The 10,141-nt window shown below is 42.3% G+C and overlaps 1 protein-coding gene across 1 annotated transcript in view; it reads right to left on the bottom strand.

Annotated features, from left to right (window-relative positions):
* Nucleotides 1-2,495: 2,495 nt before the first annotated feature.
* LOC311103566 (protein FAM171A2-like) overlaps nt 2,496-10,141 on the bottom strand; it is a gene marked incomplete at both ends in the record, with an annotated part of 65,799 nt that continues 58,153 nt past the window's right edge. The window contains 3 exons of the mRNA XM_084145154.1: nt 2,496-4,149; nt 4,619-4,745; nt 8,120-8,233. Of these exons, the coding sequence (XP_084001280.1) occupies nt 2,496-4,149; nt 4,619-4,745; nt 8,120-8,233 (1,895 nt within the window). The remainder of the gene's footprint in view (nt 4,150-4,618; nt 4,746-8,119; nt 8,234-10,141) is intronic.

Below are 10,141 nucleotides of genomic sequence, written 5' to 3'. Positions count from 1 at the left end.
CAGTATTATCCTTGACCTCACAACAATTTCTGATGACGAATAAAGAAAATGCTAATTGAATAGAACACACAATTCAGTAGTGCCTCGTGGTGCCAATAGAACTATTAGCGTTCTTGTGCCAACCTCATCCCTTAACTGACATAGGACATTAACTTAATCCCAAAAACATACCCTTAGGCTATGTGTTCCCTGGCCCCCCCCAAAAAAGAAACAAACATAACATCTCTGAAATAGTCTAAGGAGATTCCATATCAGAGCTGAGCTGGTTTATTCACAGAGACAGGTGGCTCAATTATGCAAGCTTAAGCATCAAACCATTTTGAAGGTGAGAGAAGCTGATTCTATGATGAATGAAACTAAACAGACCACAACAGCACAAATGCTTATGAGAGGAGGAACATGCACGTTCGTTGTGATCCTTAGTCTCAAACCACAGGGAAACCACTTCACATACTAGTATCAACTCAGTAACTCAAAACATGGAAAGTCTCATGCCTTAAAAATAGACTTTCCAGGGTCATTCACATACTTTTGAATGGAGAAAAGGAAGAGAGAGCGCAGTGATAGTTATCCCAAAAAAATAGTGGGTTGAAAACAGAGATCGTGACAATGCAGGTTTGAAATCAAGAGGACCATTGCTGTGCATCTTAGGCAAGGTCCTACACCTGATTTGCTTTATGTATATTAGTCCACAAGGCAACGTGATAGAACTTCAACTGGACTTTATAAACCTGATAGCGAGTGTATGGCTTGATTGCCTTCAAATGACCCCAGATCATCAAGGATGAGTGCTGTTTGTTTAAATCAAAGTCGATTAGCTAACAATAGCTTGACGTTGTGTAGGACTCAATATCGTAACCTGAAAATAATGAGCAAACATGTTACAGAGCATGCGTTAAACCCCTGGTTTAGCCAGTAGCTTTCTGAATGGTTGTAACTACTGGGTTTACATACTGAGGCCTTGAATCCAAGCCAATATTTTTTTTATGCTAAAAGAAGGCACTTAGAGACTAATTGTTTGGTGTGATTTGTTGGACATGAAAACGTTTTAGGTCTGAGAAACGCTGGATGGATTCCTGTCTTATTTATCTGAAGGCTAATAATGAGATGTTTTGAGAAGACGAGCCAGTGGAGATGCCGCATAATTGACAATCTAATATGGCACAGTTCATGGGAACATTAGGTCATTGTGATTTCCTCTCATTCAACTCAGTGTCTTTTCCTTTCACTACATCCTTCAAGTTTGCAATAATAGCCAATTATTCTGTTTTTTAAGCTAATGTTTTACATGTCTGTATCATCCAATCCATGTCTGACTATAAATTGATATTGCAACAAAAAGGTACAGACTTGTAATGCTAAGTTAACAAAAATGTTCTAGCAAATGCTTAATGAACATTTCAAATAATTTTGTCAGGTACATGCTTCCATAGATGTTAATGTTACAAGTCAGCAGGTCAGCAGGTTAGTAAAGCAAGGAAAAAAATATGACTAACATATTCTGTCAGCAAGGAAAATGACAACCAAAACGGTTTGCATTATTCTCCAGGCTTCAGTGATAGTAACGTGGAGGTGGTTTTCTGCCATTATCTCCAAGGAACATTTTAGAGTACAAAATGAAACAACAACATCATTGTAAACCCTGGGTTTTAGGACTTACTTATTAGGATTTCACAAACACAACCGCAACCATTTCTCCAATGTTTAATACATTGATCTGTCTCCTCAATGACATTACGTACCACTCAGTCATAAAAAGAAGGCCATCTGATCTGTTAAAAAAACAAGAGTAAAGAGTGAAACAAAAACACTAATTCATTCCACTATGTCCATCAGTTCTGGCCAGACAGTCTTGGTTTTCCATAGGAATCAAATGTTTCTGTTTGGCCAGCTGACGTCTCCCAAAAGGTCTGTAAAAATTACTTGAGGTTAATGCTAAGGTAACAGGAACATCTGATCGGTAACGTTTCCAAGGAATTCTACTAACAGCACAGTGGAGAAAAACATTGTTGAGCATTTCTCAAAAATCTCAGAATACCAACCAGTCAGAGGAACTCTCCCATTTGTTCCTGTGGGCAAACAAACACCATCCACATGCTTAGGGATCATGATTTTGGAAATAAATAAATCCACAGCCATGTGAAACTTCTAGAGATACGGATATAGCTACCGATCTCAGTGACGTTTTTATAGATGCAGATATAGCTACTGATCTCAGTGATTACTACAAGCAAAAGTGGGACTACAACACCTGGTTCCTTTCACAGTTCATGTGACAATTGTGCTTGTTTGTTTGATTTCCTTTCTCACTTCATAATCTCTTTCACACACGTCTTCCTCTTTGTTCTCCAAGACAGACCTCTCACATTCTCTGCTCTTCTTCCTGTAGAGAATCTACGAGGGACACAGTCAGAAACTAGGTGTTCGTTGACACAGTGGTTCTTCTCCCCCTGTTCTCTTGTAGCTCAATGTTCCCTGAGAGCCCTAGGTCTACCTTACTTCCACACCATTAGGGGTCTCTCCTCGCGCTTCTGCCAGGGACTCTTCTTGTTCCCCTCCTCGTCTTTATCATCGGCATCCTCCCCATCCTCGGGGCTGGTGGCTGAGTCCCTGCGTGTCACCTCGCTGGTGGTAGTGGTGGTACTGCTCCGGGCGCTGTTATCCCGGCTGCGGCCCTTCCGGGGGAACGTGCCCCCACGGGGGGTCGTCTCTGGGGCCTCGTCCAGCCGTGGTACCAGAGAATTGTCCTCTGGAGAGTACATGGCGGCGTGGCTCTCGCTGCTGCTGCTGGGGGGGACTGTGGGGTCGATGCAGGGGAGTTTAGTATAGGTCTTCTCTGCGTGACCCTTCCTCTCAGCCGTCGCTGCAGCCTCCTTTGTCTTCCTCTCCTCCTTTCCCTTCCGCTGTTTTATGTTGGCTTCGCGAGCGACGTCTACTCTGTTGTCATGACGACTCCCCGTGGCTCCTCCACCTCCCCCTCCTCCAGGGATGCTGAGAGAGTCTCCCCCCAGCTCGATGTAGGAGTGTCGAACCAGGGAGTTGGACCGACCGTCCAGTGAGACGAACCAGGCCCGGGGGTGCGGCTTCACCCCCAGCTCCAGAAGCTTCTTCTCCGTCAGCGACTGCAGCTCTCCGTTCATCTGAGATATGGTGTTGTCGTTGAACAGGACCGGGATGCGGACTGGAGCCGCGTTAGGATCCGAGGCCCAGTTGGAGTGTCCCTCCGAGTTCTCCCTCTGCTGGCCTGGTTCTTCCCCTTCCTCATCCTCCTGTTGATGATTCTGTTGTTGCTGGTTCTGTTGTTTCTGCTGCTGGTTCTGGTGTACCTGTCCCTGCTGCCTGGGCAGGGTCATGCTAACCTGGATTCCCTCCATGTCGTGCTGCATCTGTTGCTGCCTCTCCAGGGCCTGCTCCACAGCTGACAGGTCCGATGACAGGCGCATGTAGTGGGCCGGGATTACCAGCGTGGGCACCACGCTCCGGTACATGCTCTCCTTCATCTGGTCCATGGAGTGGCAGAAGATGAGCTGGCCGGGCTGGGTGTTTAGAGAGTTGGGCCTGGCTAGGAGGTCCCCGGTCTGGGACGCTGAGTACTCCGGCGGCAGGCCAGAGTACTCCTGGTAGTGCCCGGCGAAGGGAGGCAGTAAAGGTGGTGGAGATGGTTGATCTGAGGAGTAGCCCTGGTTGTCATTGGCGTTGTGATTGTGGTGGTTGTGGCGACGTCGAGGATCGTGGGTATTATCCTCCGCTGAGCTGAAGCTGCGGGTGTCATTGCGGACCAGCAGCTGAGGATCCAAGTTGTTAGTGTTAGTAGAGCGTGTTGTCACCTTCATGGGAAAACTCTCCCCACCGCCACGCCTGGTGATATTGTCCGTGTTCACCTTGGGGTGGCGCTGGGCCTTCCCTGGGGGCGTGTGCCGGAAGAAATCCTCCCTGGAGCTGTGGAGGTCCCGGGTGGAGGACAGGTCTGATTTGAGAGCGTCTGGGTCCCCCCTGGTGGAGGAAGCTGTGTCGATGTGGATGTGGCCTGAGCTGATGAGGTTGAGGTGGGACATGGAGGTGCATTGATCTCTCTTGGAGCCGTCCAGGCCGGAGGAGACATGCATCTTGCTGTGACGGTGCTGCTGCCGCGGTTTCAGACATCTCCGCCTAAAATAAAACATAAGAGAGAAGGGTTAAAAGGAGAATGCAACCAAACACACAAATCCATGTATCACATTCTAACACCCTGTACACAGGAAATGAAACAACAAATACAGTCCTGGAATATCCCGGATTGGTTATATTTTTATTTTACATCTTTGACCCAGCCCAGTAATAACACCCCTGATTCAACTCTGCAAGTGCTTGACAGGGTTGGGGTTAATTCCGTTTAAATTCCAGTCAATTCAGAAAGTAGTTCCACATTTTCCTTGTTGAAAAGAATGGAAGAGAATTGGCATTGGAATTTATGTGTACTTCCTGAATTGACTGGAATTTAAATGAAATTGACCCTAATCCTGGTGCTTGATGACTCACTGAGTAGCTAGTTCAAAACTAGTGCTGGGGTGGAACAAAAATGTGCCACACTGGGACTACTCCAGGACCTGAGTTGAGACACGCTGGGCCTGATACCAACCTGCAGTAGTAGAGCAGCAGACAGAGCAGCACCAGCACCAGCAGAGCCATGGAACCCAGGATGGTCAGGAGGAAGATGGTGTGGTAGGTGGTGATGTCTCGCAGGCCTGTGGGGTTCAAAGCTGAGCCTGCAACATAGGGGTACAATGTAAATCCTGTAATTGTTGTAGTAAACTACTGGCCGCACAGTAGCCTGTAGGTTACTGTAAATGTACAGTAAATACTGGCAGCACAGAAGCCAGTAAATTACTGTAGATTTACAGGACCTTTACTGAAATACAAATTTACAGCATATTACTGTAATAGCTGACTACAGCTATATGCTGTATTCCTTGACTTTGCAGTGCATTACTGGAAGCACAGTGGTTAGTAAACTGTTGCAGGCAGCTAGTGCCAACGATGGGCAGTATTTCTGTTAGGAATTTCAATAGTTTCAATACCTATTTTGTAATTTGTATTTCACTGGCCTGAAGTACAATTAATGTATTTTGTAACAGTTTAATTATAATACATGTATTTTGTATTTTCTAATACAACAATAAACTTGCAAGTAGCCCGCTTAACTACAAAAACATTCTTGTTTAATGCACTCACTGTAAGTCACTCTGGATAAGAGCCTCTGCTAAATTACCTAAATGTAAATGTAAAAATGAACACTTAAAATGAAAACTACTGGTATTATTCTAATGAGCTCCGCCCCCAAACAAGGATACATTTAATAAAAATACAAACCGTTTTTGGGGCGGAGCACACTAGAATAATACCCAGCAGTGTGCTTTGCAAGTGTTTATTTTTACATTTACATTTTGGTCATTTAGCAGATGCTCTTGTCAAGAGTGACTTACAGTCAGTGCATAAAAAGAAAACCACATATCACAGTCATACAAAGTAAAACGTTTCTGTAACCGTTACTGAGAATGTTGTTGTAGTTAAGGATACATTGGTCTTCAAGGTATTTTGTATATTCAACAAGATACCTTTTGATGTATCTTTGCCCATCTCTGGCTAGTGCCAAGTATGTTACTGTAATATTCACAGTAACTTGCCATCAGCTTCCAGTAAGTTACTGTAATATCAGAGCAACGATACAGTACAATATTGTAAGAGTAAATGCTACTGTAACAGTAATATTGGTATTTTACTGTAATTACATGGGATTGGTGCAAGCAGGTTGGCTGCTAGGTATTTGTATATTACAGCAATTGTATGAATATTTGGTGTTTTATATCACTTCCACTTCTAGAGGCCTAAACAAAAGCTTCCAAACGAAGCTTCCTGACGCATTGAGGCTTTCCAGCCAATTGGTGTCAAAAGCAGGTTCATTACCCAAGGCTTTGATCAACACAGTGTACACTAGTGGCACCTGCTGGTCAAAATAATTTAGAACAGCCAAATTATATAGATGACGTCTTCTACCGAAACCAATCAGGTGGTTGTTCGACAAACTGAAGCTTCGGACACCATTGATCTCGTGCTTCTGATAAAGTGAAACAGGCATCGGCACACATTTTTCCACAAGCACCATCATTTATAAAATGCTGCAGTAAATATACAGCAAAACAGCAATACAGTACTTTGTTAAAATGTATTGTAATAAAGTTACAGCAATTGTTAACAGTGAATATGTAATTAATAATTACAGCATACCAATGAATATTTGGTGTTTTATATCACTTGCACTTGTAGAGGCCTTAACAAAGGCTTCTAAACTGGCCGTGGCTACAGGGCAAAACCGATCAAAAGGACATAACTAAACACTCAACCATTAAAGGTTTGAGACTTGCTGCCACTTTGATTTGTCCCCTACATGCCTCAAAATATGTTAATGACCCAGAAACAACAATAACAATAGTGTTCTAAAGTTGTTTGGGGCTCCAAAAATACATATGTAGCAGCATAGTAGCCAGTAAATTACTGTAGATTACAGGAACAGGTTTTTAGATTCCAAAATACGGTATGGTACTGTATTCTGTGGGGTACAGCAATCTCACTAACGGCTGCAACAAATATAGCGTCTTACAAGGCTTACCTCAAAATAGGTTAATGAGCCAGAGATTCTTTCCCCGCCTACAACATTTTCCTACAATATACCATAATTCACAGTATGCTGCTGTAAATATACAGCAATTACTGTAATTTTACAGCAGTATCGTGTAATGCCATTGAGCCCCCATAATGCATTCCTCTTTAGAGTACTGTACTGTAATATAGAATTACAGTAGCTAACACATTTTTTTGCAGTAAATTTACAGCAATTTGTTACAGTGATAAATAAGATACTAGGAAGGGCCAAGTCTGCAACAGGACTCCCTACAAAAAGCTTTGTAAGATTGACCGACCAGAATCCCTAGCTATACAGTTTCATCGCAAAAGTGCACAAACAAGTGTTCATTATTCAATTTCTATCTCATATTGACATGGTCTTAAGACAGGGATCATCAACTAGATTCAGCCGCGGGCAGTTTTTTTTATTTAGCGGATGGTCAGGGGGCAGTAACATAATTACAAATAATCAGTAGACTGCAAATTGACCTCAAGAAGCCCAAACATTGCTTACATTTGTATACGATCACATAACTCTCTCTATTGTGTGGGAATACTTTCGAACAGATTTCCAAGATGAAAAACTTGGGGGGCCAAATAAAATCAACCGTTGGAAAAATTCGTCCCGCGGGCCACCAGTAGGGACACCCTGTCTTAAGAGAACCAAGATGGGCTGTAGAAAAAATGTCAGACTGATGCAGTCCCCAGCTATGTCAACATTGTTGACATAGTCAGGAATGAGCAAAAAGTACAAAATACAATTACAAAATACCATAAAGATCAATGTATCAAAATAAATTACGAAATACTTGTATTTTAATTAAATACATTACAAAATACATGTATTGTGTATTTTAAAATAAGAAAATACATTTGCAAGTTGCTGGCCCGAACAGCAACAACATTCTCAGTAATGGTTACCAAAAAATATGACTTGCTATGACTGTGATATGTTGTTTAATTACCTTAGTTGAATGCACTGACTGTAAGTCACTCTGGATAAGAGTGTCTGCTAAATGACCAAAATGTACAGTATATGTGAAAATTAACATAGCAAAATTAACTGCAAAGCACACTGGGTATTATTATTGGCCTTGTTTCGGGACGGAGCTCATTAGAATAACACTCAGCATGCTTTGCAATTGTTCATTTTTACATATACATTTAGTTCATTTAGCAGACGCTCTTTTCACACCATAGTGCCATCAGACTTCTGATACCAATGTAGGGTGAAAGGGGGCCACAATATTGTGAACAGCTATAAAAAAATTGTATAGAAAAGTATTTTGTATTTTGAAAATACAAATTGCAGCTCTCGAAAGTATCTTGTTACAAAATACATTGGAGTGTAATTCAGCCCTGTGTAATACAAATGTCAAAATACTGAGAAGTAATTAAAATACATATTTAAAATACATGTAACAGAAATACTGCCCATCTCTGGACATAGTTACTGTACCTGTGGTTGAGGGAAAGGCAGCTAGCCAGTATCCTAGCTGGTTGGCCACAAAACTCCATGTCAGCTGTGCTCCGTCTTTCTTGATGTATCCGGTTCCTTTCCTGACCCAGAGTCCTGTTGAAGTACAAGTGAACATGAGGACAGAATTAGTTAGAGTAGAGTAGGAATTACATTAAACATTGTATGTCAACTTCCTTAACAATTTCACAGATGTGGGTGTAGATTTACATGAAGATCCTTATCAATCAAAAATATCTTTCTAAAACAGAAAATATACAGTTTACATACCTTAGCCAAATACATTTAAACTCAGTTTTTCACAATTCCTGACATTTAATCCTAGTACAAATTCCCTGTTTTAGGTCGGTTAGGATCACCACTTTATTTTAAGAATGTGAAATGTCAGAATAATAGTGGAGAGAATGATTTATTTCAGCTTTTATTTCTTTCATCACGTTCCCAGTGCGTCAGAAGTTTACATACACTCAATTAGTATTTGGTAGCATTGCCTTTAAATTGTTTAACTTGGGTCAAACTTTTCGGGTTGCCTTCCACAAGCTTCCCACAATAAGTTGGGTGAATTTTGGCCCATTCCTCCTGACAGAGCTGGTGTAACTAAGTCAGCTTTGTACACACTTTTTCAGTTCTGCCAACACATTTTCTATAGGATTGAGGTCAGGGCTTTGTGATGGCCACTCCAATACCTTGACTTTGTTGTCCTTAAGCCATTTTGCCACAACTTTGGAAGTATGCTTGGGGTCATTGTCCATTTGGAAGACCCATTTGCGACCAAGCTTTAACTTCCTGACTGATGTCTTGAGATGTTGCTTTAATATATCCACATAATTGTCGTTCCTCATGATGCCATCTATTTTGTGAAGTGCACCAGTCCCTCCTGCAGCAAAGCACCCCCACAGCATGATGCTGCCGCCCCCGTGCTTCACGGTTGGGATGGTGTTCTTCGGCTTGCAAGCAACCCCCTTTTTCCTCCAAACATAACGATGGTCATTATGGCCTATTTTTGTTTCATCAGACCAGAGGACATTTCTCCAAAAAGTACGATCTTTGTCCCCATGTGCAGTTGCATACCATAGTCTGGCTTTTTTATGGCGGTTTTGGAGCAGTGGCTTCTTCCTTGCTGAGCGACCTTTCAGGTTATGTCGATATAGGACTCGTTTTACTGTGGATATATATATATATATATATATGTATATGTGTATATATGTACAGTGGGGGGAAAAAGTATTTAGTCAGCCACCAATTGTGCAAGTTCTCCCACTTAAAAAGATGAGAGAGGCCTGTAATTTTCATAATAGGTACACGTCAACTATGACAGACAAAATGAGGAAAAAAAAATCCAGAAAATCACATTGTAGGATTTTTAATGAATTTATTTGAAAATTATGGTGGAAAATAAGTATTTGGTCAATAACAAAAGTTTTGTTGGCAATTTGTTGGCAATGACACAGGTCAAATGTTTTCTGTAAGTCTTCACAAGGTTTTCACACACTGTTGCTGGTATTTTGGCCCATTCCTCCATGCAGATCTCCTCTAGAGCAGTGATGTTTTGGGGCTGTCGCTGGGCAACACGGACTTTCAACTCCCTCCAAAGATGTTCTATGGGGTTGAGATCTGGAGACTGGCTAGGCCACTCCAGGACCTTGAAATGCTTCTTACGAAGCCACTCCTTCGTTGCCCGGGCGGTGTGTTTGGGATCATTGTCATGCTGAAAGACCCAGCCACGTTTCATCTTCAATGCCCTTGCTGATGGAAGGAGGTTTTCACTCAGAATCTCACGATACATGGCCCCATTCATTCTTTCCTTTACACGGATCAGTCGTCCTGGTCCCTTTGCAGAAAAACAGCCCCAAAGCATGATGTTTCCACCCCCATGCTTCACAGTAGGTATGGTGTTCTTTGGATGCAACTCAGCATTCTTTGTCCTCCAAACACGACGAGTTGAGTTTTTACCAAAAAGTTCTATTTTGGTTTCATCTGACCATATGACATTCTCCCAATCCT

Source organism: Coregonus lavaretus (assembly GCF_964263955.1).
Source record: "Coregonus lavaretus genome assembly, chromosome: 28".
NCBI lineage: Eukaryota > Metazoa > Chordata > Actinopteri > Salmoniformes > Salmonidae > Coregonus > Coregonus lavaretus.
The sequence above is the reverse complement of the archived record's forward strand: the minus strand, read 5'-3'. Positions and strand labels throughout refer to the sequence as shown.